General features: G+C 42.1%; 2 protein-coding genes across 2 annotated transcripts in view; one reads left to right on the top strand and one right to left on the bottom strand.

Moving 5' to 3' along the window:
- psmd1 (proteasome 26S subunit, non-ATPase 1) overlaps positions 1-23,932 on the top strand; it is a 30,867-nt gene extending 6,935 nt beyond the window's left edge. The window contains exons 17-25 of the mRNA XM_080505780.1: positions 11,295-11,409; positions 14,476-14,592; positions 15,170-15,272; positions 18,422-18,591; positions 20,098-20,190; positions 20,513-20,599; positions 21,627-21,806; positions 22,675-22,830; positions 23,779-23,932. Of these exons, the coding sequence (XP_080361906.1) occupies positions 11,295-11,409; positions 14,476-14,592; positions 15,170-15,272; positions 18,422-18,591; positions 20,098-20,190; positions 20,513-20,599; positions 21,627-21,806; positions 22,675-22,821 (1,012 nt within the window). The 3' untranslated portion in view covers positions 22,822-22,830; positions 23,779-23,932. The remainder of the gene's footprint in view (positions 1-11,294; positions 11,410-14,475; positions 14,593-15,169; positions 15,273-18,421; positions 18,592-20,097; positions 20,191-20,512; positions 20,600-21,626; positions 21,807-22,674; positions 22,831-23,778) is intronic.
- On the bottom strand, positions 1,200-6,878 carry htr2b (5-hydroxytryptamine (serotonin) receptor 2B, G protein-coupled; the record flags this gene model as incomplete). Its single annotated transcript, XM_080506685.1, has 3 exons — positions 1,200-2,946; positions 3,118-3,318; positions 6,617-6,878. The coding sequence occupies 3 exons, from the start codon at positions 6,876-6,878 to the stop codon at positions 1,994-1,996; spliced, it is 1,416 nt and encodes a 471-aa protein (XP_080362811.1). The 3' UTR covers positions 1,200-1,993.
- Positions 23,933-27,942: the final 4,010 nt, after the last annotated feature.

The following is a 27,942-nucleotide window of genomic DNA, read 5'->3' on the forward strand; positions in this document are numbered from 1 at the left end:
ATCACATTTAGTAGTTTGTACAACCTCTTTCTCTTTAGTGCCATAATATTTGAACTAATTCTGTGACACTACACTAAATCACACTTTGTAAATGTACAACAATATCTTCGTTGTGGTTAAGTTAATATTAATGGAAAAAAGGGTTTAGTTTTGTTGAAAATCTACTTCACAACATTTCCTATAAATAATTAGGTGTCTATTGCATATGAGATTTGCCACAAACATTGGCAATATACACACTGCAAACATATTAAAGATGTACTCTAATGCTACTAGTGAGCATGCCATTATTCATACTAGGCTGTCAGTAAAAGATTTAAATTAACAATAGCCCAAATGCATGCACTCATTTCATTTCCATGTGTTTTAAGACGGATTAAAACACACAGTGATATTAATATCCCACGGTCTTTCTGCCACAAATATTTTGACGGTCTGTACTTGGACTTTCCAGGTCCCTGAGATGGGATAACATTTTATGTAGTAACAATCATAACTTCTATTCAAGGTTGAATACATTATACAGAATTGACAGTGTTCTTGTTGTCTTCTTGGTTATCATGTCTTTGCCGTAGAGGGCTGTCGTTATCATTCACACATTTTCTCTTCACCTGTTTGTTTCATCCTTCTCACATTTCCATGAATTTACTCATCAGACCCCAGAGCAGTGTTGAAAAGATTTCACAGTGGGTACACAAATATCTGGAAGTCAATTTTTCGGCCCAAAAAAGGCTTTGCGATATTCTGTTTGATCAACAAGCTGTCAGATAAATCTTTTGGGAATCTTCCTTATGTTTACAAAAGGATTCTGAACCATACGGACTCCAATTTCCTTTCCCATTCCAACTTGACACCCTAATGGGTCACGGATAAATCCCTCTGCACTCTCCCAATGTGAATACAAGGAGAATGACTTTGTTGGCTTGAATCTATTTTTTTCATCCTAAAACAACAAATGTGTAGTTTATTGATGGTGAGCAAATCCCGCCGAATCAAAAGTAAAACATTTCTGATGTTGTAGTGTGGTATGTTCTTTTTTCATTTTCAATGATGTGCTTTGTTGCTCCTGGCATTAAACGACGCAGCATGCACATTGTAGATAACGATACATAAACATAAATGGTTTTCACTTTGGTTTTAGGTCAGCAACACAAAATGTATTATTGAAAAAACATTCATGCTTTCATTTAAAGTGGATTTAATTCTTTCATGTCTACAATCATTTATTAGGAAACCGTTACAACATATCAAAAACAGCAGGTTTGCAATACACATACAAGAATGAAAAAAGTTACATTTCAGAAGTGCAATGCAATTTCATGTCTTTTGCAGAAAAGATCTGAAAGGTAGAGTTGTGATTGTCTTGAAGTATAAACGTAGCTTGAGATGATTGGTAGCATATTCACATAGCCTAGTTTGAAGGGATCAGCTTAGGAATGTACTTTATACTACGTTCAGCTTTCCGGTTGTCTTCTTTTTTTTTCTGGTAGCTTCAAAGTAGTGGATTTATACACTGCTACGGACAATTTTCTGTTCAGTTTTCTTGTGACCTGCTATATGTTGAACATACTGTTAAGTGTTGTTTGGCCTGTTATGTCATGACTCTTGGCATGTTTTACTTTCTAGTGAAGGCTGAAGTCGGTCACAGCATCGTTTTATTAATATTCAGCATCCTTCTCATTCAGTCAGACAACAAGGGGGTTTGACATGTAGTGGAAAAGAAATTACATAAATGAACATAATTGAAAATGCAGTCTTGTTTGCCTTCTCACAGCTTGATGTCAACACACAGCGGTAACATCAGACAACAATAAGGCCGATTTTTCTGTTGTGCAGTGTGTAATAGGCAATGGAGTGTGTATCCAGTAGAGATTAGTTGATGATTGTCTCTTGAATGTATATTTCCGGAAAAGCCTTTGTCTTAAGAGATTTAAAAATGGCTCCATAGATCAGATCCAATTGTTACAATATGAATTCATTTTATTGTGTGTCTTCATAGGCAGCTCACATGTTCCTCCTGCTGACCGTGATCATTTTCAGTAAAAAGTATTGTGTCGAGCGCAACGCCACTGCACGACTGTACAGGTGTTTGCCGACACTTCAATGGACTCTGGTAGCTCATTGTTCCAATGCCGTTCTTCATCCCCTGCTTCATGAAGAGTTTTGAGTTTTCCGCCACAGACGATCGAAACGAAATTCCCGTGAGCGTCCAATCCGCATTTGAAGTTATTGGTCGCTGGTGCCCAGTCGTGCAGGTTTTGTAGTTGCAAGTGATGTAACGCGTGAAAGCCTCCCTGAACGTTTTGTTGAAGAGTGTGTAGACCAGCGGGTTGATGCCTGATGACACGTAGCCCACCCAAACAAAGATCTCCATGAGGCGGGAAATGAGGTCGGCATCACAACCGGGGCAGAGCACCGAGGTGATATTTGTAATGAAGAAAGGGCACCACATGACTACAAATAACAGGAAGACGATGCCAAGCACTTTTGAGGCCCGCTGCTCATTGCTTAGAGTCTGCATTGATTTCTTCCCCATCGTTGACATTCTCCGAAATGACATTGCGTTCCCTGCAGGATTGTTTGTTGTGCCTGTATTGGGTTTTTCTTGCATCCTGAGAAGCCTGTTGTCCAGCATGTTCATTTGTTCAGCTTGAAGGGAAGTCATAGTTGGTTGTTTTTGAAAAACCGTGGAGACTGTTGGGTAGTTTAAGCGCTGAGTCACCTTTGATCTGAGCAAGTAAACCTTTTTGCGCAAAACCTGCACCGTGAGTAGATAGATAACCATCATGATTGTCAAAGGGACAAAGAATGCTGCCAAGGAGCCAAACATGATGAACTCCCGAAAGGTGTCAGTTTTCAGCAGGCATGTGTGGTTACTGTTGAAGGTGATGTTGTTGGGAACGTGGTAGTTCTTAAGCCCTTTTATAGGAATTGGAATTGCAATACCTGGAAAATGATAAGCATAATTAATATTGGCAAACTCATGCCTTGAGAGTTAAGATTGTCGAACAGTCCTGAAATTTCTATACTTTAGCTGTATGATGCGGTGATGCTATTGCTGCTGTAGTATTTCAGTAGAAATAAAGAAAATCTGGAGAAAGCTGAACAGATGCTTACAAATGGATATGAGCCACACCAGTGCGATCTTGACCATTGCTTTGGATCTGGATTTGTACTGGCTGTGTTGGATTGGCTTCTTGATGGCAATGTAGCGATCCAGTGAAATTGCACAAAGGTGCATGATGGACGCAGTCGAAAACAGCACATCCAGGAAGAGCCAAATTGGGCAGAGGAACTCCGGAAGAGGCCATCCAGAGTCTAAAGAGAAGACGAAACAAATGAATTACAACAATAATTCACATTATTGATCTGATAATGTTTCTGCAATTAGCTGCTAATTTAATGGACTTCTGTTAAAAATCGCTTTCCTTACAGAACAAGCTTCTTACTTACTTGAGGTTACAACACATTGACCACAATGGGAAAGCGTTCGGGGGAAAAAAGGATTGGTGTTTGTTCATCTCTGAGGAATGACTTTACTGGAAAAAGAAAGGTTCGTTGACTGTTTATGGAGCTCGAAGCTTTTTATGTCCGCTTGGAGACTATGCACAACAGTAGTATTTATTTTCAGTTCCGGGCATAAAACTGGCAAGCAATTGTTCTGGCTTATGTCTAGTCACCCATTAACATAGCAAAAGATCATTTTCTTTTATTACTCCTTCCTTCATTTGCTTGCCCTGTGTTTTCTTTGACGTGCACCATGTACTTGTCATACAGGGGGAAACGTTTTGAGTCACCATGTTGATTACTTTCATTGCCAAGGTTTGTTATTCCACTCATTCTCACAATAGCCCCTTTGTACCTACCATGCCAATTCCAATAAACAAGATATGTTTCTACAGACAAGTCATTAGAAAATGTGCTTAGTTAAGCTGAAAACCTCTCAGTGAGTGAGCTTTAAATTGCTCTCTGCAGTTCTGGTTTGTTGTATTCATATTTAGCAAGCCTTAGAACAAGTTTGTATTAAGTTTACAATGTTGTGTTAATGATTTATATCAGTTTGGTTTTTTGTGCCATTTGCTATGATTTATTTTTGCACATAATTTTCACTTTTGTTCTATTTAATATATTTTTATACTTTAGTAAATACAGTGTAATAACTTTACTGCAGTTTCTGTTTTCTGAAGGCCCTGGCTATCACCTGCACGGGTTTGTTTTACTGCTGTGTTTTATCCTCAATAATTTTGGAGTTTATCCTTGACAGAACTTTGTCATATTTACTGGCTGTTTTTTTAGTTGCATAGCTCTTGTTGATGTATGAATGTCTATTGTAATGGCTATTTGGAAGACTGGACTCAAGTTTTATTGCCAGAGAAAAGCAATTTATATACTTGTGCTTTTGTTATTCAGTTCAAAGGTGACGGGCTACTTGAAATATTCTGCATGATGTGACATAACAGCACTTTACACTATGATGGAACTGCAGGAAGGAATAGTGATATAGGAATATCAATTTATTTGCTGTGTTTATATGACTAATAAAAAAAAGAAAACCCTAACCTAATAATATTTAAAACGGTGCTGTCTTTTTAATTCACTTGTCTCTTTCCTCATAAGTTAATCTCAACACATGGCTTATACCTTTCAGTTTGGCTTAAGTTAAATTGTAGTCTGTGGTTAAGATGACTGATCAGCGAAGAGAATAGTTGGTCAACCTTTTTAGAACATCCAGGCCTGTCTCACAAAGATTCTGCTTCAACTTGCAGAAAAGGGATTCGTCAGTGCAGCAATTAAATTAAACGCTTAAATTCATATAAAAAAGCTGAAGAAAGTTATGGAACCAAAAGCCCCAGCTGGAAACTTCTGTGTGGGTTATTACTGTTGATCTATAGGAGAAAGGAGGACGGGGGTTAAAAGTTCAGTTACATTCTTAATTTTTTTTTTATAAATATCAACTCGCTCCTGAATAATTTACCCCAATTTATCTGGATTGCATTTAATGCGGTTCGTAAAAACTAAGTCCACATAAATGACAATGACTTTGAAAGAGTAGCAATGGCTTTATTGGCATATCGCAGATGTTTGTTTCTCAGCGCATGAAGGTTCATAACTTAAGATAGAGGTTGCTGGTTTATTTAAAAGTGAGCAGGGATTAAAATGTACAATGAGCTAAGATGCAGCTGAGGAGAGAGTTGTGCTTTTCTGTAGGTTAAACCACTTTTTTTTCTTTTTAATTTACAGATGTGGCAATTTCATATTTTTGAATATCATTACATTAAAAACACAGACTCCGGATGACCTTTGTTTATGTCATCTAACAAACTTCTCTTGTTAATGTTCCTGGTTTCCCGATGAAGCCGCGTCGCTATGCAAGTGACTGAATGTTGACCTGTCATGTGGAGGTCATGGTCTGACTCATTGGGACCTACTCCATTTAGATATTGTTTTATTCAACAGGACCACGCCGCCCCCATTTCTTGTAAAGTGTGTGTGTGATGGCACTAATATTGACTGTAAGCTCTTCTGTGCTCGGGACTTGATTCCGCATCACATTCTTCAGCTGAGGTAGGAGGAAGCACCAGTACTTGCTTTGGCAGTTTGCCTGTCAGGGCAGCACTGCTCTGCTTCACGCCACCCTCATGTACACACTGCACATATGTTTATGTCCCCATGACCTCCGCCTCCAGACCCCAGTACTCCCCAGTTTTATCCCTCTATAAGGGGATGACAGCAGCCGAGGTCTAAAACTATTCAGCACTTTAGAGATTTCCTTCCTATTTTTCCAGATTGCGGCAGTTTGATGTATTGTTGGGAGTAAATGTCATTTTGGAATACTAACCATGACAGGCATCATCATTCAAACTTGGTGTTTACAAATCAAGTTCTGTTTGAGATTTTTCATATTTTATTTGTTCATAAATGGCCTTGTCACTCTTGATATAATTTGTCAAATTCAGTTTCTCTGATTCCTCATCGGAAGCAGTGCAAGCGGGTAGAACTCTTCAGGATTATGAAACTAAACCTTTTAATAATTCCGTCCAAACTAGTTTCCAACTATTTTTAGCAGTAAATCAAAATAGCCAAGAGCAGCATGGATCCAGAAATTATTTTGTTACAAAGATAAAATAATTGTGGATTGATTGTTGTCCCTGTATAAGAGATACAAATGTCATCTACAACCACTGACGCAGTCAGTGGAAGTATAACAAAGCGGATACTACAGAGGACATTTGCAACGCCACTCTTCAATCTGTGGACCTGAATAGTTACTGTCCAGTGGAATATAAACTTAATAGATTCACCCTGTGGAAATGTTGTGATGCTATTAAAATATACAGTATAGTAGTTCACTTTAGTTCTTTTGCTGTTGTATTATTGAAATGAAATGTATTTAAATAATTGTTTCAGCGTTAAATCAACATAAATCTTTATAATATATAAGTGTATCTAAAATAAGTAGCAGAGGAATGTTAAAGGTCATTGGAATTTAATCAAAATAAATCTTCAAAGATTTGGGCCTGACTGAATTTTCGTAATCATCTCCGAGCGTGTGTTTCTTTGGGATTGTGTAACGATGTGAGACAGGCTGACCAAGGCAGAGCACGACGAGACTCACCGTAGAGAACCGTGATGAGCGCAATGGGCATCACAAGAAGCCCCACCAGCAGATCAGCCACCGCAAGTGACATCAGAAAGTAGTTGGTGGCGTTCTGCAGCTTCTTCTCAAGCGACACGGCAAGAATGACCAAGATATTTCCTCCGATCGTGGGGATAATGACCATGACGATAAGCAGCGCAGCCCACTTCAGCTGAATCTCAGGCGCTTCTCCTGCAGTGGAGTCGTTGGCCTCGAGCTGTGCCACAACTGGGTGAGACATGGTTCTGCCAAGATCACAGTGTGCCTGAGCAAGAGTCGGGGCTCTGATTTTTCTGGCGTGCGACAATCGGTCAGCATGGTCACTTGGTCCTACTGGTAAAGGGCGCAGGGTAGGGTAGGACAGCTTGAGGTCAGCGCACAAGAAGCTTCATCCGTCCTACAGTGCACAAACTCAAAGGAAGAAGCTGGTGATCAGTAGACCATCTACTGCTTCAAGACCATAAGAGTAAAAAAAAAAAAAAGTCGGGGTCCAATGCAATAAACTCCAACGTTGGTAATAATCCCACCACGGTTAGTACTTCCACAGAGGCATGTTAGTTGGTGTCCTCTTTTTCCCCAGGCTGCTGATGCTCTCGTCTTCTTCTGAATCCACTTTAAATAAGAAATGGGCCTGTTAAAAGCACCGCTCGTTACCCCTCGCTTTAATTTGTCTGAAAGAAGACATGAGGAGATATTAGTAGTTACAAATGAACATAGTCTTTCCTGTGTGACACTTGTTTCCACATCATAGCAAAGAGATTTGCCAAGGTGGAAAACTTGAATGACAGCAGTTTTAATCTTCTCTTGTGGTTTGCTTTATATTACAACAAATTTAATAATTGCTTAAAAAAAATATAAGCTATCAATTTAAGATTTGAGTGTCCTGAAATTATATCTGGAAAATCTGTAATTGCAGAGAGAAGGTATGCATCAAAACAATACAGAAAGTGTTTTGATTCAAATAAAATCCATACATCATAACAAAGTTGCTTACCAGCTTAAAAAAAAAAACTTGTTTCTTCTTTGGTGGTCTTCTTTGGTGTTTCAGCTGTTAAAGGTTTGATCCAAGCTGCTCCGTTTTTCACTCTCATAAATGCTGGAGCAAATATTCTATGCTCGGAAAGAGCGTGCAGCTCAGGATCCAGCACCTCGCAAGTCTTTTTCCACGTTGTCGTCGAGTGACTCTTTTAAAGTTCCCTTTCGCGTCTTTATATTTCCACCGTCCCCACATAAGAGTCTGACAGAAAATGCCCTCCCTCAGCAGCAAAACCTAAATCTGTCCGGGCCTGCATCTGTCCATGATGTGGAATTTGCTCCGAGTCCACATGTTGGAGGAACCCCCAGTCCTGCTTCGCATCACCTACGGCGATCACAGGTTTAAAACTTTCAGATGTTGTGGCTCTCCAGTGCCTTCCTCCAGTTCCCTCTCGCTGCCTGTGATCAGCCCGCACTCTCTCCCTCCCTGTTCTCTCTCTCTCTCTCTCTCTCTCTCCCTCGCTCCCTCGCTCCCTCCCTCCTCCCTCCCTCCCTCCCTCCCGTCAGTCTCACAGGCGAGCGTGACTATACAAAACAGATGAATGTCTTCAGGCTGGCAATGTGCCAGTGGTTCTGGGAGGTAATTTCCTTCAACACAGTCATCACACTGTTTATATTTGTCACTTTCTGTTCTCTCCTTCATTTGAAGAAATCATTGATGGGGGGGGTGGTTGCATCTGAGTGTAGGAAGAGACTTTTTACGTTGTGCTTGAAAAATATTTTTGTTCATAGCTTTTTGCTTTTGTTCCCAGCAATCTCACATTTTGAAGCCCAATTTAATCCTCGTTTGTAACACATGATTATGGATACCTACACATATAGATATTTAATCTTCATTCTATCAGTGTCTACAAAATATAGAATATTGAGTGTTCAGTGCTGAGATAATTGTAAATTATTTAAGCCTTTTATAGAAACATGAGAGGAATTTATATTGTACACATCCACTATTCACACCAACACTCCAAATATGTTTCAGATAATCATTTTTCTTGAACAACTGATCTTGTCTGTGAACACAGAATCACTTCTGTTAGAAATTAATCTGTTTGTTCTTATTATGTCACATCTCGTGTTAAAAATCAAGTAATGTGCACAGCGATTACATGAACAAGGTAGATGACTGGCATATTTCCTCAAAACTTCTCGCTATGTTGTGAATACCTGCTTGAAGACATTTGAATGTGCGCCAACTATTGTCTACATCAAACCAAGCCTATTTTCCAGTGACAGGCTGCAATCCTAGCTTGTCACAACAGTTCACATTACTGTCTCAAGTGTGTTAACACCAAGATGATATATCTATCAATAGTATAAATAAGAACAATGTATTAAAAACACAGAAAAAGTAAATGGCCTGCAGTGAAACTTTAATGTGTACTTGAAAGAAATCCCATCTTTGTTTGGTCGGTATTATAATGTCAGTTTCAGCACTTCATTCAGAAGAAACCCGGTAATGCGGGATATTGTGCAGGTGCTGTCATGTGTCGTGTGAATGGGAAGCCAGCTCATTAAATTTAGTCTCTCACAGTGAGGGTATTTTTATTATAAATATGATTCTTTTTGCAAAACATAATTATAGTCTGCTTATTCCAACCTTCTTATATAGATGAGTTATGTGTCACAGGTATCACCTGTAATGTCCACCAGAAGAATGCTTTGAGGTTATCAATGCATATATCACTCATGCTGTAATACATGAAGTATTCATGTATATTCAAACAGTACTTTAATGACACAAGTCAAAGCTTTGTGCAGTTTTATGGTTATCTGCATGGAAATCTCTGGAGCAAGCTATTGGCAAGTTTAAACTTTAGATAAATGTTATCAATTCACTGTTGCCGTATTTCAATTTTCTTATTTGGTTTATTTCACAATTTAATAACTGCATCACACCATAACATAAGCCTTAAGATTGTCTGCTATTTGGTAGTTGGAAATAAATTTAAATATACTCTACTGAAAAACAATACCCAGTATTTTCTCTTTCAGTTGTGCCTCTAGTTATTGTCAATCCAAGTATATTTCAGAGTCTAAATCACAAATTATGTGGGAACGTGCTACCGCTGCAAAATCTGATGACGTTGCGCCCAATGCGGATCCCATTGATCTCTCACCAGACGTACCATGAACCATGTAATCCAAGGTGGGGAGTAAAGAGCCTTCACCAAAGAGGGTATCGGGACAGTTTTAATTCAAAAAGGCTCAAATCACATTTTTTCTCCAAAGGTTTCACATTCTGTGTCCTCTCCCAAGTAGTGACTCATTATGAACCGACCCAACAGGCTCTGTGAGAACATGACCACATATACTGTAAATAACAAACACCCTGTACACTTGTACCTTTCCCCCCCAAAAAAGTTGTTTTCTGTCGGTACAGTTGTGTCAACCCTGTGTAGATATTCTATTTTTCTTTTCCGGTTGAGAGAAGTTTGAAGAGACTAATTACTAACTAGTTACAAGGTAAACTGAGCTGAGAGCAGTTTTTGGATTCACCGTTTTTACCTTTACTGATGTACTGAGGCCTCGACTCTTTCATGGTAACAAACAAAAGAAAGGAACTGTTCAAACTGCATGTGTTATGTGTTATGTCAAAATGCAGACGTTTCTCCTATTTTTCAAAATAAACTTTTGGAGTCACGCAGGTTTGAGGTCATTGACCTATTTAATTTAACTTTGCAGGCGTTATCAACACTAACTTTCTCTTGGAAGTTGTCCAGTTCTTGGCATCCGACAGATAATTTCACAAATGAACAGAATATATCTTGTTTGCCCGGCTGTGATAACTGAAGAAGATTCTCAAAAGCAATTAATTGAAACCGATAACATAGTTCACATTCACACTTTCGTTGTCAGGTTTCTGTTATCCAAAATGTTGCTATTTCAATGTAAGGATGTGTCCTTTCCTCATTTGTACATTTTTTTTTCTTTCAATCGGCACCATCAATTTCCTTGTACTTGCAGATGATTGCATGCGGTTCATGAATGTGGAATTGTTCGAGTCAAAAGTGCACATAGTTGGCAGATCTTTTTCTATAAGCATTTATAATTGAATTTTACAACTATGGTTGCACACTCTTTAATCTTCGTTCTTTCCATTGAAATAAACTGCTTCAGTTGTATTTTCTAATTGGGACATCTTAATGTGCTTTTCATTTACGTATTGGCAAATCTGTCCGCAGCCAACGCTTTGGCTCAAATGGTTTGGCTCTCTGACATCTGGGCTTTCTTTTCCACCACATCACCACACTGAGAGAAAAGCTGTTGGCTACGAGTTTGACTAAATATGAGCCAGAACCCAGCATCCAATTTCACACACTTTCTTTCAAAATTGTTTTGTTCCCTTTGAGAAGGATATTGTCGACTTGCGCTATAAAAACAAAAAGACGCTGCAACTGTGGTGTTAAAACATGGTGAATTAAAAATTGGTACCGATTTTGCCATAACCTAAAAATCCCGGTGCCAGTTTTAACGATTAGTAGTTTGGTTCATATGACGGCATATTACCTCATACTATTTTATGTCAATCACATTAATTCACTTTATCCTTCAGCTTGATGGTCAAAAGGCTTCTTGCAAACCTATAAATGTCTTTCTTATTGTCTTTCTCTGTTTTCCTCAGGACCCCGGAGCAGTGCCCCAGTGTGGTGTCTCTCTTGTCAGAGAGCTACAATCCTCACGTGCGCTGTGGGGCTGCTATGGCTCTGGGAATTTGCTGCGCTGGGACGGGCAACAAGGTCAGTTCTTATTTGTTCCACTTTACTCAAAAATATATTTGGGCTGGCTTTTATCTTTCTGGTGCAAAAACGACCACTGGAAAAAACCTCATTGCAGTCGCTCACAATATCAGTGGAGCTCGAGTGCGTTCTGTCTGTTAATTGTAGACTTTGAAGTAAAGCTCCAATCAGTATTGAAGAATTTGCTTTGTCGTCTTCAAAGTCTGTTTCTGCCCAATATATAAAATTGTGACTGGTTATATTCATATTGATCCCTGACAACAGATATTGAATTTTAGTGATTTCTCTCTATACAAACAATAATTTTTCAGTTTGTAATCATATCGGCAAAGCAATTCCACTCCAAGTACAGCACTTGATTTACTATCTTCACGCATTCTGGGGGCTTTATGTTGTCTGTGATGCAACACGTGTCGCTGAACAACGACTATCTGGCTTTTCAATAAAGCAGCCAGTAAATTGCTCCGGTGTGTGATTTATTAATGCAGAAGTGCAGGTCAAGGTGCTTAAAAGAGGTTTTCAGTGTTTGTTTGTTGAACTCAATAAGGATTTAAATACAAATCCAGGTTTGGTGAATGTGCCAACTTGGATCATGGGCTTTAGTGTTACTAGAGTAAATAAGACGGTCTTAGACTCCGGCAGCCTCTTGACCTCTCATGTTCTGTTGACTGACCGACCTCATCATGGCTCATTCCACTGCCTAAGGTTGTTAATGTGGACCAGATCAAGCCGCCACGTGCTACCGACCTGCTCGTAAGCCCTCCAGCACAGTGAGTGTGATGATGGTGTCAAGATTACCGGGTCCCTTATTTAGGTGGCGAACATGCTTCTTACCATCATTCACACTTCGGTGTTGGTATTTGTTTACAGGACGTAATCTGCTGTATGCCGAAAAGAACCAAACCCAGCAGGACAAAAAATGTTTTGACCATGCCTGCAGTCTGTTTATGTTGATGTAGTGCCATAATGAAATTCAAAATAGAAAAACAACTGTTGAGATTGTTTATTGAATTGCATGGAAACATTATTCACAGGGAATTATGTGTGGAAATGTAATGTTAAACACCAAGCAGACTCGTGCAAGAAACATTTCATTGTTTCAGTAAACTTGTCACATGATACTGTTTCTATAAATGTGTATTAAAATGGAAATTATCTCGTGGTAAAATGTGGTCACCACATTTCCATTTATTTACACAAGCATCAAGCCAGTTTGTAGTTTTGCTGAATCAAGTCTAATTTCACAGTCATTTGGGGCATTGGGGCACAAGCTCTAAGCATGTAGATTAACATGATCTTAAGCAACCAACCTGCTCTGATTGGGTCTGACAGTAAGTACCCTCTATTAACCCCCCTTCCAACAACCCATCATAGACAGGATGTGGTCGACGAGTGTTTGGCTTTACACGCCGAGCGATCATCTTGGTACGCGGCTGTCTCAGCCAGTCGAGCCAAAAGCACAGATGAAACGTGGTTTATTTTACCTCCACTGTCATCATCCCAGTTTGTTTCTCTTTCCTCGGCAGAGCGGACGCCTCTTTCTGAGTCCGTTGGTGTCGGTTACAACAATTACTGTTCAACAGAAAGAAAAGTAAAAATGATGTACTGGCCGGAGGGCAGAGGAGGGAGCAGACATAAAAAAGCAGAAGATGTGGGCCTCCTTCACCCCATCCGTCACAGTTATCATGGGAGGAGACCGATTGTTGCTCTGTTGTCGGGGGCAACCAGATATGGATGACATTAATGTTATTAATTTGTGAGGTCTGGTTGACTCTGGCTGAATACAGGAAAGGTAATTATCAACAAGCTATAGTGGCTGTGCTGCACTCAGCTGTTCAGTGTCCAATGGAAAAGATACTGAAAGGAGTGAGCTAACATATCGTTTTATGCCGACACACGTGAACATAGATTTTAAGAGGTCACATTTAAGGACCTTCTGTTTTTTTATGTCCACTGGATTAATGTGGTAAATGCTCAACTTTTTTTTTTGCTATTGAATCACTGTTACTTTTATCCATGTAGGCAAATTATTTTTCTCCCTAGTATATGATGTGAGTATCGCATGTAATATATTGGGCCTGATTTTGGTTGAATGGGTTGTCTTTCAGTCACAAGGTGAAATGTTTAATCCCGTGTCCATAAGCTGAAGAGATTGGGATGACTGAAGCTGTAGAAAATAAAAAATAAAAAAATGGCATGATCTAAATGAAATCCATTTATCATGTCACACAGGACCAAAATATCCAACATTGAGATTTGACACTGTTTATGTTACTTCTTTTTTGTGTAAAAGGTCAAGTTTGCAGGTTTGGTGTGGGCCAGGCTTTCACGAGCTGAGCTCACCTTGTTATTCTGTAATTCACATAATCATGTTTAGTCAACCCTCCAGTCGGGGCAACTATTGACTCGGTCATGTAGCTGGAATTATATTTCGCATCGGGGATGTTCATGTAAACTGTGCCCTAAAGTGGGGGAAACTGAAACAGTAAAATAACGTGTTTGAAAGCAATAAAAAGAAACAAAAATGGCATTTATGGCATCACTTTGTATCCAACGAAATATTAGATGTCCACACAATTTTTTATCAGTTCTTACTTTCTGCTTAAAATTGTGGTGGTAAATGGTGAACCTCATCCAGCCTACTGAAGGGTGTTCAGGCTTGGAGCCACTAAAAGTTGCAGCTGGAGAGCAACGTGCGTGTTCTGCACAGTACTGATTTATAAATCAGAAGAAAGAACGGTAGAAGTCACTTGTGTCCTTGGCGTCATTCTGCCAGACAGCTCATCATTCAGCTGTTTAATTCATGTATGTCCAATAATCAGCTAATTAATTACTTCATTTTTAATTTTTTTTAAACAGTTGGTGGATTTTCTATTTTGTGGTAAATTGTAAAAATAATAATTGACCTTTTAAGTGTGTGTCGTCTCACATTTCAGTAATAAAATCATATTTGCATGGCGAAGAATATTTCGATTTGTTCTTTTCTTTTAAGGTGCCCGCCACCTCATAGCAGGAAAACAACTATTTAAAGATTCATTTTCAGCTTACCTGTCACCCTCTTCACAGGAGGCCATTAATCTCCTGGAGCCCATGACTAACGACCCAGTGAATTATGTGAGACAGGGAGCCCTCATCGCATCTGCCCTCATCATGATCCAGCAAACTGAAGTCACATGTCCCAAGGTAAGTGCATGAAATTGGCCTCGCAGCCAACAGCTTTGATCAGACCGTTGGTCTCGACTCTGGCGTACAGCTATAAAACAGCGGAGGTATTTCCATTTAAACGTAAACCACTCTGTGCAGAAGAAACGCTGCAGAGCTCAGAACAATACTGATCTGGCATTTGTCATGTTGTCTGTTAGATATTTGCTACATTGTTCAGTGACTACTAAATGATGCTTAATGGCACCGAGACCAGAGCTTTTGCAGAGTAAACAGTGAAAAGAAAGAAACAACGAAAGTCTTGACTGGAAGCAGAACGCATCACAAAAAGTCTTGTCATGACTCTGGAGGGTGACGAGTCCAGGCCCATCTGCACGCGCATCAGCTGTGCTCCATCCCTTCCTGGAGTTTCAGGAGGCTAAAGGATCCAGTTGGTTGATTGAAAAGTTGAACAATTTGATAACACAAAGTGCAATCAGTGTTTAGGGTATTGTCTGGCCACATGGCAAAGCTCAATGCTCTCGAAGCTGTGAATATACCGTTGACAGAATATTTATTTTAGAGAGACGTTGTGATTCTTGACTCTTGTTAACTGCAGGTGAACCAGTTCCGGCAGCTTTACTCAAAGGTGATCAATGACAAGCATGATGACGTGATGGCCAAGTTTGGCGCCATCCTTGCCCAGGGAATCCTCGATGCAGGTGAGTCTACAAGCGGAGGTGCATTTGGTTCGTGCAGGTCTTTCACTAAAAAAATTAGATCAAATCAGCGTGTGGTCTTACATGCATCAGGTGGTCTGCTCCAGGGAAATGCAAAACGTTGTGTAATTCTAAATTACTCCATAAAACAAGTTAGGAAAAAAGCTCTAAATGTCCTGTGTGTGCATTGTGCGCACACCTTAATCGGCGTTGCTTTACGCTCTTTGGCTGACCACCCGTGCACCACGACTCTGGAAGTGATCATGCTAAGGTGCATTAGTGCCAGGCGCTCCACCCGCAGCCCCGCTCTCGCCGGTCCCCCCGCTTGTGATTTCTGTTTTTCTGATGGTCTCTGTGTTTCTGTGTTTGTGTGTCTGTGCGCGGTGTTTGTGGACACAAGCAAGCCGCCTGTGTTTGTGTGCGTGTGAGGTCCAGGAGCGCTGCACATCATCACACACAGAGCGACTCACACTCACACACCGACATTCGAATGTATGCCCCGTCCCTCTGTAGACTGAACCCAAAACGCATTTTCTAGCCCTGAACACAAAACCTCATGTGCTTGAGCCAGAGAGAAACCAGCTAAGTTTACACACTGCTGTGTAAATACACAACCAGATGTTGTAGATTAAACAAAGTGAAGCCTTTTTTCAAGAATGTGCACCATCATATGACAGGATCTGAGTTATTATGAATTATGGGGGATTTTCATTAGTCATAACAGTGTCACATGATTAACTCTGCCCATCCTCCATTGCTCACTCACGGTTAATTTGCTCTGAGCAGTTGAGCCGTTCGCGATGATGGACAGGCGTTCCACCATGTGCTCAATCAAGCACTACAAGCTGTACGAGTCCATTCAGAGTATTGATCGTTATTCAGTTCACATACAGACTCCCAGCTCTTCTTCCAGCTGTTTCCAGTGTCTCACACGCACACGCACACATACACACACACTCTTGAATGGTCACACACTCTCATGCAACATGAAAGTTTTAATATGCTGCGACTCGGAGGGCGTTGTGTTTGAGGTGCAGGGCTGATTGTATATAATTTGACTGGCGGAAGTGATTAGAGCCCAGTTTTACAAACCCTGGCGCTCATTATCCAGGAAATGTCGTTCTCTTGCTCTCTGTATCCATTTCTTACTCTCTCGCCCAGCATGTTCAAGCCCCATTGACATGCTTTCTCTCTCTAATTGATACAAGTCCATTAATTAGCTAATTTTACTCTTGCTGCAGCGAGCCATGTCCTGCTGGCTGTTGTATGAGATGGAGACGTTTCCGTCTTCAGGCTGCTTGGTTGTCGGTGGAGTCACGTTGCACCTCCGAGGGTCTTTCAGGTGGCCCCAGCACCTCCCTTACCTACTGCGTGGAATGAAAATTGGCTCACCAGACTGAAAGCTGGCAAAACAAGATGTGGGTGGGTGGCACAACCTGTTAGTCAAGTGCACTCAACCATTCTCAAGTATTCAAGAGACTCTCTCAAGCAGTACGTGGTGGAAGCAGCGAGCTCGGGGCTCGTTGAGGCCAGTGTTCAGGCTGTGGGACGGCTACGTTTAGAGCACTGGTTCATGTGTCAAACATTAAATCTGTCCTCTGACCGAAAATCAAAAAGACTTCAAGATAGCAGTGGATGATTTAAATGGTATTGTGCTCGCCGATGTCTTTTTTAGCTTAAAAGGCAACTCCTAGTAACCTTACCATTGAAACAAAAGTTCTTTGTTTTTATCGTTGACAAGAAGCCAGTTCCTCCCAGTTGCCTCCCTTCCTCTCTTCCTTCTTCACCCCCTGTCCTCCGCTGTGCCCCTGTCGTCTGTCCCACCAAGACTCCAGGAGTCTCCATTCCCTCCTCATGCTTCCAGTTACACTCCACTGTCATTTATCACCTTCTTTTTACACATCTTTGTACATTTATTCCCTGTAGCGAATAGATTGTACGGCGAACACAGCTTTTCCTTACAAGGGAAGTTATTTGACTTTCATGTATTCAAGTTGTTTTTTGTTTATCCACATTGCCATTACAAGAACAGAGATATTTAAATTTACTTTCTTGAAACCATTTCCTCTACTTCTTACACACACACAGCTAATTAATAAGCTCATATAATCATCAATACAGTTTGACTCAGTCATCCGTCATATTAATTATAAAGTTATTTCTTTTACTGAAGGGTATTATTTCAAGGTGCAGCCGTGGCCCTCGTTTGACATTAATCTTCTGTGTAGTTCAGCTTTAAGGATAATGATCGAGGCTCTTTGTGAATGCAGGAGACAATGCATTCCACGGTATTGGACGGGCTCACTTGTTCCTGTGATTCAGATCCTCCCTCAAGTGACCAGTTCAGGTTGAAGTCAAGGGGTGGCGAACATCCTACCCTCAGTATCCTCGCACTCCTTTCAGATCATTTCTACGCCACGTAGTCTTGAGATTGTTCACAATTGGTAATAAATCATGACAGCATTTCACCACCTCCATTGTGGTTTTTGTTGAAATAGTTCACTTGGCAATGGTTCTGCTGTGAACTCTGGTAGACACTGATTGCCAAACCATGTTTCAGACGTATCCATTTTTAACATTCATTCACCAACACGCACGACTTCACCACTCTCCTGACACTTTATATCATTGACCTGATTCACCATGAACACCACCTTCCTGCAATTCATCCAGAATACCCTCTCATCACTCCTCTGTATGTTGTGTAGCATCATGTCGTGTCACTTATGAACATATAAACACATAAACTAGCTCCAATACCTTTTAGTTTATCACCGAAGCCATTTTGTATTTGGCAGCGAATCCTAATCTTTTCATCTGTTTTAATATTGTGTAATCCATCGCTTCCTACAAGCAGTGTGCTTTGGTATGGAGAGACTGTGTTTTGTAATTGAATACAAATGTAAGATGGGAATCGTTGTGTGCCTGTTCACCCTGAACACCTTGAGATGCATTCATTATTTCATTCTACACTTTTGTCTTGGCTAACAGCAGTTCTTTACCATCAGATTCCATTTTGTTATTGAACTCCTCAAATATTTTCAGTGAATGTATTGCATAGACTGGAATGCTGCGTGATTTAGTCCTTGTGTGGATAAATGAAGTGTTGCTCTATAAAAGTGAAACTGACATCAGTGCTTTTTCTTGTCCAGGTGGCCGTAATGTTACCATCTCCCTCCAGTCGAGAACGGGCCACACTCACATGCCCTCGGTGGTCGGCCTGCTGGTCTTCACCCAGTTCTGGTTCTGGTTCCCCCTCTCTCACTTCCTGTCGCTGGCCTTCACGCCAACCGCCATCATCGGCCTGAACAAAGATCTCAAGGTCGGTACGAACGAACCCCTGTCACATTATCATTCGCCACATGATACATTTGTCAAATACAGTTGTTAACGTCTGATAATATATTTCTAATGTGTAAACCTTGTCGGGTTTAGTTATTACTTCTGAATTTTATGTGGCATAGCGTTTGCAGGTGTTTGTATTTCGCCTTTCTGTGGTGATAACAGCTGTCACCAGCAGCCTCTCTATAACAAGACTCCCCCCCGACTGCAGGCTTGTTCTGGCCCCATGCCACTCGCACACCAATGCCAAGAGATCAGTGAGACATATTGTCGACTTAAACGGACAATAGATGGGACTTTATCTCCTATTTTGTTCGTTGGATCAACAGCACCTGCCATCAGGGACACTGATCCACTGGGGGGTCTGTTACATTCCCAACTTTACAAGGCCCTGGGGAATCTTATGTGGCGTAAAGCCTGTAAGCTACTATACAATTACGACGGTGAAGAAGCAAAGGTGGTGGCTGAGAGTGAAGTGGTTCAGTGGACGTTCTCATCAGGTTGTGTTTAAAGCCTCCGATGACGAGGCATCTCGTCGTCAGGAAAAGAACATTTTCGTCGTATACTGGTTGTTCCAGTTGAACAGACGTGGAGTTTCTCTACCAGACGCCCCCTGCACAGTAAAAATCACTCATCTGCCTCTGATTCTCGAGGTGGATGACCGGATTACGACGTGGCATAAAATCCGTTGTGTTCGGCGGCAGAGCTGTGGAGCGTTTGCAAACTGAGAGCAAACACTGAACAGGAGGCAGCAGGACTCCTCTTCTGTTGGTCAAAGCATGTGTTCATTTTCACATCAGCTTTAGTCCAGAAGCACCAAAACAAGGGTCACATCTGAGGCTGAAACTCTTTTTCACGAGTGTTACAGCGACGACGTCTTTACCCTGCATGGAGCAGTGATTTCTCTGTCAAATGTAATGGAGCCTCTTCTTAACCGAATCACCACTCTTTTGAAGTCGCCGTGGTAACAAGATGAGTCGGGCCGCCACTCGCAGCCCTCTGACAGACGAATTAACAAGACACATGAAATTTATTGTGGAACATTCCTTTCTTCCTGGTGTTTGGCTTTTGCTCATTCTCAATTCACCTTTCAGTCGTTATTCAAATTCCTTTTAGAACCGCGCAGCTGAAATCAAACTCTTCGCAGACGTTTCCCGCTGGAGCACCGTCCAGTTTCAATTTTAACCCTTTGTCTTTAAAGCAGGAGTTTCAAACTGCTGCTGGAAACGAGACAACAACCTTTCTATTGTCAATAAACCACATTTGTTTTCATCCACGTGTGGAATCACAGAATCCAAAAACAATTCTTATTCACTGAAGGTTTCAGTTGTTGTCCAGAACAAAATGCTCTAAAAGCCACCAACTGGGTCTTTACTTTGAACAGGTACAATCGTACGTGGTCTGTTTACTTTATAGTAGTTTGCACATCCAGGTTTGATCTTTTAATTTCTACATTTCTGACACAACACACCCTCTTCTTGTTCAGATGCCCAAGGTGCAGTACCGCTCCAACTGCAAGCCCTCCACCTTCGCCTACCCGCCGGCGCTCGAGGTCCCCAAGGAAAAGGAAAAGGAAAAGGTGAGAACTAAAACGCCACAACAAAATGTTTTACTTTCCTTTTTCAGAAGGAGATTCCTTCATCAGGGAAGCCGATCCAGCTTTGTATTGATTTCCGAATCCTTTTCAAACCTTCTCTGTAAAGCTCATTATCGTCTTCGCCACCGTGTTTATTGTTTGAGAATCTATGGGACCCCCTTTTTTTTTTTTTTTGTAGCTTCGTTCCTCAAAACCAAAGTTTATGTTGTGGTCAACTTGTTTTTTTGTACATTTTCAGATATGTTTGCAGAAGCTCTTGATGTTGTTGCATGTTGTGGAAAAAGCTTTGCTCTGTGCGTGGCAGGTATCCACCGCCGTGCTGTCCATCACAGCCAAAGCCAAGAAGAAGGAGAAGGAGAAGAAGGAGAAAGAGGAGGAAAAGATGGAAGTGGTGAGTGGAAACTCGCTCTCCTCTTTCGCGGTTCCTCATCAATTTCCTCTTCTTTGCTCTCAATCACTTTAAAGCCCAGTCGTGGATTTATCCTGCTTGTTCTTTGCGCGTGGGGAGTTTACGTGAGCAGCTTCGTCTCCATGAGCAGGAATCTCCGATCTGAACGGACCACCCACACCGAGTAATTGTTCTCAAATTAAAACAAAAGGACCCTTTTGATCCTTTGATCTCTCGGCGGTATTTAGAGTAGCGGGTTTTTTTTAAAGGGATTAAATGAATGGGTGCTCTCTGACTCTGGCTTCGGTGGATCGTACAACAGGTCCTGCTCAAAACACACGTCGGTCTTAATCTTCTCCGTCACCCACAGCAGGCAGTGTTTATGTCATTACAACCTCTCTGACCATGAGTAGGGTTTGATTCCCCCCCCGCTCCACGCTACATCTCCCTTCTGGTGCTGAGAGACGAGCCTGGAAACGTCCAGCCTGCTCACATCGCGGGCTTTTCACTTTATTTACCCGCTGAGGTGGCGGCTGAGTGGAAGTTACCCACTGAAACGGGGTCGCACAGTTCAGAACCTGTGGCTTCACTGTTGTTCTTTTTAAATTGTGTTTAGTGTTGATCTATATTGTCTAAAACAGAGGTGTCCAGCCTCGATCCTCGAGGGGCCCCTGTCCTGCATGGTTCAGTTCTCTCCCTGCTTCAGCAGACCTGAATCTAGTGATGATGTCATCACCAAGGTTGTGAACAAGCCCAATAACAAGCCCCTCATTGCAGTCAGGTGTTCTGCAAGTGGGAGGAGCTAAACCCTGCAGGACAGGCTGGAGACCCTGGTCTAAAAGCTTTGTACTTTGAAACGAAAGGAAGCACGTCAAAAATTAACAGACTGAACAAAAAACTGAAGTTATGACTGCTTAACACTGTCAAATATTGTCAAACAAGTTTCTTCTAAACAATTTTTAGTTCTTTGATTTTACTTTTTAACTTCCAAAAATGTTTATTAACTTTGTCATTGATTCGTGTCTCGCAGGAAGTGGTGGAGGGGGAGAAGGAGAAGGAGAAGGAGAAAAAGGATGAAGAGAAGGAGAAGGAGAAGAAAAAAGAGGCGGAGCCAAACTTCCAGCTCCTGGAAAACCCAGCCAGGGTGATGCCGGCTCAGCTCAAAGTGCTCAACATGCCGGAGACCTGCCGCTACCAGCCCTTCAAGCCGGTAACTGCAGTGATGTGATGTGATGCAACGTCATTATGCAACAATAATGGTGCCAAGATGGCGGGCGGGGGCGGCTCCCAGTGGGTTCTGCTCAGTGGGACACGAGTCCAAATGGCTCTGAGTGTTGCAGGTTGTTGACCTCTGGTCTAAACCACGGAGGACGGGGTTTGCTGTCTGAAAGAAGAGACAGACCTTCAATTACTGGAGCTTTCTTTTGAAAATCCTCAGCCTGTCGTATTCAAATCAGCTGTTCAGTGTATTTAATCTGCACGTTTTCATAGCAACAATCTGTTCAGAGACTTGAGTTACTGCTTAGAAACCTTTAATATACGTTTAATATCAGATAATGCAGTTAGAACAGAGCAAAGCTGTGACTTTCTTCTTTAAACTACAGTTTAAAATGTGGGAACGGCTCGTTGGTAGACTTTGTCCTCCAGAAGGTCCAGACTCTCCGCCCTGCACCGGAGCGCTCGCTGTAAACGTCGACAGTTTCCCGCTGTAAACGCCACGACGGCGTCCAGTCACCCAACCAGCAGGCGCCGCAGTCCTGTAAAGAGGAAGCAGTGTTTGACTGTGTGTCCCAGTGTCACTCAGCGCCGTGACGCTGGCTTTGCTCCGCTTCAGTTTTATAACGCCGCTCGCCCCTTTTAAGGGTTTGGTTTTTATTCAAAAGCAAGTTTAGGAAGTGAAGAAGACTTTCAGAGTTTATCTGTTCAAGGTCAGGGGATTTATTGAACACTTTGTTGTATGAAAGGAAGTTTCTTGTTGTTAACTGGAGGTTTGGAGTTTGGTCCTAAAAGGTTCACTAAAAATAAGTGCTGCAGGTCGTCGGCTTGATCTAAAAACCTCCAACCTTCTGACTTTACAGCTGCACACAGGCGGGATCATCATCATGAAGGACACCAGCGAGGAAGAGGAGGAGCTGGTGGAGCCCGTCTCGGCTCACGGCCCCAGGATCGAGGAGGAGGAGCAGGAGCCCGAGCCCCCGGAGCCCTTCGAGTACATTGACGAGTAAAGAGTAAAGGTACACTGACCAGTCCTCCTCCACCCACGTCCATTCATTATCTCGCTCTCGCCTCCTTCCTGTTCCCCCCGTGGCATATCGATCTGCTCCACTTTCTTTAGCCAGCTGAAGCTGAATCACAGCAACCGTGAGGCTGGTGGTCAGCAGCAGAGGAGGTTAACCAGACCTGCTCTCTGGCTGTAACTCTGCCAGGCCGCTGTTTTCATACAGTGACATGGTGCAGCGACACGCCGTGCGAGTCTGCGCTGCTCTTAAAAACCCGGCTGCACCCGCCAGGGACTCAGGATTGTAAACATCAGCGCAGCACAAACCTCCTCGCTGCTACGCGAAGCCGAGCGCTTGATGCTCGCCGCGTTCGTGTTTGAGCGGCTGCACGCCAGCGTGGCGAGACGACGAGGTGGCAGCGAGTAAATCAGACCCTCTGTGCTTTTGTCACTCCTCTCAGACGCCTGAGTTTTAAAAACAGTGACCCTTCTGTGGGTTCTAGATTTACAACACAGGCTGAAATACTGAAGCCGTTCAGGGTTTGATTCTTCATCTCTTTTAGGTGAAACGACATTCTCAGGTTGTGAACAGGAGTCCATAATTGACGATAATCAATGAGGAGATGTTCACCTAATATTCAGTCAATGAGTGAATAACTAAACTACAACCAGGAACTTGTCATAACTTATGACAGAAACTACGTCTGAAGTTGTCATGAATCAGCGTTACAGTAGATCGTCTCCCTCCTTCTCTCACCTGTTGGTTCATTGAGTGTGTTTGTCGTCTGGGAGGCAGAAGGAGTTTGGATTTAGTTCCAGTCTCGTCCTGAACAACCTGTTGAACGTTTATAATAATGTTAAAGTGGGGAAAAAGACCGATTGGTTGTTTGACTGCAGCGACAAGGTTGATATAGATTATCAGTGCAGAGATCGTCTCATTTCTCTCTCTTCTTTTCTTTTCCAGGCCTCTGAGTGGAGATCCTGCATGATGCCCCCCCCCCCCCACACTGTGCATCCACCCACCTCTTCGACTTTTTAACACATTCGCTTCCTGTGCAGACTTCTTGTTTGTTCCTTGTCATCTTGTATTATTTCTAAAGTCCTTGCAATAAAAGTAATGTATATTACAGAGTGGAAAACGTGTGTTTTATTTGCAGCAGTCCTGCATTGAGAGATTCTCTGTCAGCCCAGACTTTGAGAAAGAAGTTTACATTTGCAGCACTCAGCAGCAGCTGCTCCAGTCGGTCTGAAGCCCAAACAGCGCTGGGTGGCAGGACGGGAGCGTCACAGCCACAGCCAGTTTGATTCATGGTGGAGGGGACAGACGTCCACTTGGTCTCATGTCAAGTTCTGGTGTTACTATAGAGCAGTGTTTTTCAACCACTGTGCTGCTGCACACTGGTGTTTCACAAGATCTAGTCAGGTGTGCCGTGGGAAAGAATCCAATTTCACATTTTTTCTAAAAGCGCCGGGGAAGAATTGCTCTGAGTTGAGATTCTTTTCTGCCAGGTGATCACAAGAGGCTTTTATTTTGACATGAACACACGCAACCAGAACTTCATAATAGGATGACACTCCACTAAACACCTTTCTCACTCATGGTTGCACACCAACATCCAACAAACCAAACTAGACGAAATAATTAACTATCTTAACTGAGGAACAAAAACACAACACAAGCACAAATCAACACACACAACAACCCCAACAATAACCCTCAATAACCTCCGGCAACACATAACCTGAACTCCCATCATGCCCTGCAGCGACCAACTCTGTGATCGCTACAATATTCTTCGCCACTAGATGGCAGCACAGAACGTTGCCGGTGAAATGGAAACTTAACTGACGTCAGTCTGGTTAATCTCCACCTCCTGCTGCTCCCATCTTGTATCAAAGTACTGTGTCAGTGACAGTGATGGAGAAGTTTTTGAAAAGGAAGAATCGAACCAGGATCTCAGCTCTGTGTTCATCCATCAGGTCCAGGTTTCACAATGAGGGAGTCACAATTAAAAAAAGACATTGGGAAATACTTTTTTCTGTAATTAATTGATTCCTGTTGATAAAACTTTGATAAGAATGACTTTATATTATTAATATAGGCTACAGAGTTTCAAATGTTAACATTCTCGGGTGGTGGTGTGCCTCCAGATTTTTCCAAACAAAAAAGTGTGCTTTGGCTCAAAAAAGGTTGAAAAACACTGCTCTATAGAGGACAGTGACTGAGGTGAAGAAATGGACTTTATGCAGGAGTTAGAAAGGTTGTCGATTCCTCTCAACAGCCGACAGGAAGAGGAAGTGTCCTGGGCCAGGCGCGACGTTAGGATGCCTCCACGAGCGTATTTGATCAATGTTCTAACATTACTGGTGCTCAGCTCGTCCTCGAATGCAAAGACAGGCTGGGAGACAGAATCTGGATAAAGTAGAGTTTTATTGCTCAAACCCGGAGCCCAGGTGGACCAGTGGACACAAAACATTCACTCTTGGTTCAGCTCTTAAATACAGTTGTGAGGTTCCTGCCTCCTCCTCCAGGAGAGTCACATTTGTCTTTCGACCACTCAGCAGTTGTCTGGAGATAAGCAGGGTTTCCCACAGCATGTTTGGGAGGCCCCTCCCATCATAATTTCACTCATCAAGTGGTTTTCATGGTGTACTTCAGTTGGTCTATTCAACCAAGCTCTTTTTAAAAAACATTTAGGAGTTTAATACTTTGTTTTGGTCGAACCAGCATGCATAGTATGTTTACATTGGCTTTTTCTCAATACAAGGTTACAGAGAATGAAAGGTAGTAATTCAACAACCTACAGCAGAACTCTTTTTATTTCATCTCTTTCAATGCATTTTTTTTTTCTATTTTACTCATATTGAATAATTTTTATTTACAATTTTAGCTTGATTTTGCTTTACAGAACATCGAGTTGGTCTTTTTAAAAAATGTTCTTAGTTTCCATTTATTCTTAATTTGCCTTCATGTTTTTGGTTAAAGTTGTAGTTCAGTTGGTAGAGCAGGTCGTCACTCTATCAGAAGGCTGCAGGTGCAACTCCTCGTCTTCTCCTCATGTCGGAGTGCCCTTGAGCAAGACCCTGAACCCCCAAACTGCACCTTCACATTGCAGCTCCTCCATCGGAGGGTGGATGTGATGAAGCTGTGAGGCTCTGGGGGATGTTCACGTGGTTTATAAGTGAAATCCCTTTTCTTCTGAAGTACCGTGTGAATCCTCCCTGAGCTCTCTGTAAATCTGCCTTTTTATAACATCTTCATGATATTTTATTGACTCAAGACGCTCGGATGCAAACGGGACCGACGTGCTCCTGAAGCATGGAAATGAAATGTGACGCTTGAAAACGTCACGGATCTAAATGTGACTCTGCCGCTTCAGTCACTCAAAACACGACCTGGAAAGTTTTAATGAAACAAACGTGCTTTGAAAATTGTATTTTTTATGCAAAAGAGTCGTCACAGGAGATTTTCCACCGGCTAATATTAGTGGGGAACCTTTCCAACGAGCATCTTATCTGATTATTAAGCTGCTCCCTCATGTTTACTAGAATTAAGACGATCATCCTCTCCTCCTCAATGCTTTGCACGGTTCAAAATAAATAAATCTGAGCGGACTCGGGCCTGCAGAAGAATTTATTTGATTTTATTGTGTTGTTTTGGTCCCAGATCACATTTATCCCCTCCGAGTGGCCAGTATTTCTCTATTTAATGATTCTATCTGCTGAACGAGGCCCGCTCTGGAAAAGTGGTTTGGAAACGATAACAGGCAGTTGTTTTCTGCATGAAGTGTTCTGGAACGCCACCCGTTCAGGCCGGTAAGGGGAAAAAAAGAGACGATGTGCTGCTGGTCCACTGTGGACGGACGTCTCGTCTCATCACTTCCTCCCTGCACATTCCCGGGGAGTCTCTCACTGGAGAACATGAAACTCTCTCCTCTCTGCAGTCGTCGCTCCTTCTGGACGTCCGGGAATCACCTGCTCCGTTCCACCTTGTTGTTTCCTCAAATAAATAGATTGTCATTTTCTGCTGGTTTATGGAAGCAGATCCAGACCCTCCAGTCCAGCCTGGGACTTCTGCCCACGAAGGTCAAGACAGACTTGTGAAGAAAGTGTTGGTCATTCCTGTGGTTGACGACATGTTTCCTTTTATTCCTGTCATTTTAGTTGACAAAAGTAAGTGGAGCTGAAAACTCATATGTATTAATGAAAGCACAGATTTTAGAACCAAGTGTCGCTCACATCAAACGTACGACGACTGTCACTGAGGCTTTATCCAGTGTTGTGTCAGGAGGAGGCGGGGTTGATCCCACTACACTAACTACTCTTAATCAGTCGAGCTTCATTATCGATTGAGTTTAAGAGTTTAAACTTTAAAAACATTTGTCACAGGCCCAAGTGGTGGAGGGTGTTTCATACATCTGGCCATTCTTTTTTCACGCTTCATCCAGTGACGGAGCCACTTCCTCCTCACTCCTTCCTGCTGGAGGACGAACAGCCGAACACAAACCAGCTCCTCCCTGAAGAGCCTTCCATCACGTCTCACTTCCTCCAGTTGGAGGTTTGATGGAGTGGGAGAGAGAGAGAGACGGAGGAGGCTGGAGGAGGAACATGCTCCACCTGACAGCAGCAGGATCCAGGGAGGAGTGAGGAGGTTTGTAATGATATTAGATTGATATTAAAGTTCTGTCCTCGGTAGCAGACCCAGAGGAGGCTCAGGGGGCGTGGCCTTAATGCCTCACTCCTTTACAAACTTTGCTTTCTCATTTTTTTTTGTATTAAAATCGGCACATTGTAAGTCATTTAAAGATGTTTGGTGTCTGTGCCTTTTTATAAAGACGGTTCTTGAGTGAGGCGCATATTTTATGATCAACAATCGGCTCTATAAACCAAAACAATCTATATTTGTGATCAAACGGAGAATCAGGAACCAGCTGCTTCAACATGGCGTGATGAAGATGAGCACAGTCTCCGAGATGCAAAAAAATGGACAAACAGACTCACAGAACAAGTGATAAAAGTGTGAAAAGGCTTTAAAACACATAAAAGACACATTTTAAAAACACATGAACGACGATAAACAGACGTAGGAGGTTTGAGATGCGCCACCGGGGCCTCGTGACGATACAGA

This window comes from Blennius ocellaris, assembly GCF_963422515.1.
Source record: "Blennius ocellaris genome assembly, chromosome: 12".
NCBI lineage: Eukaryota > Metazoa > Chordata > Actinopteri > Blenniiformes > Blenniidae > Blennius > Blennius ocellaris.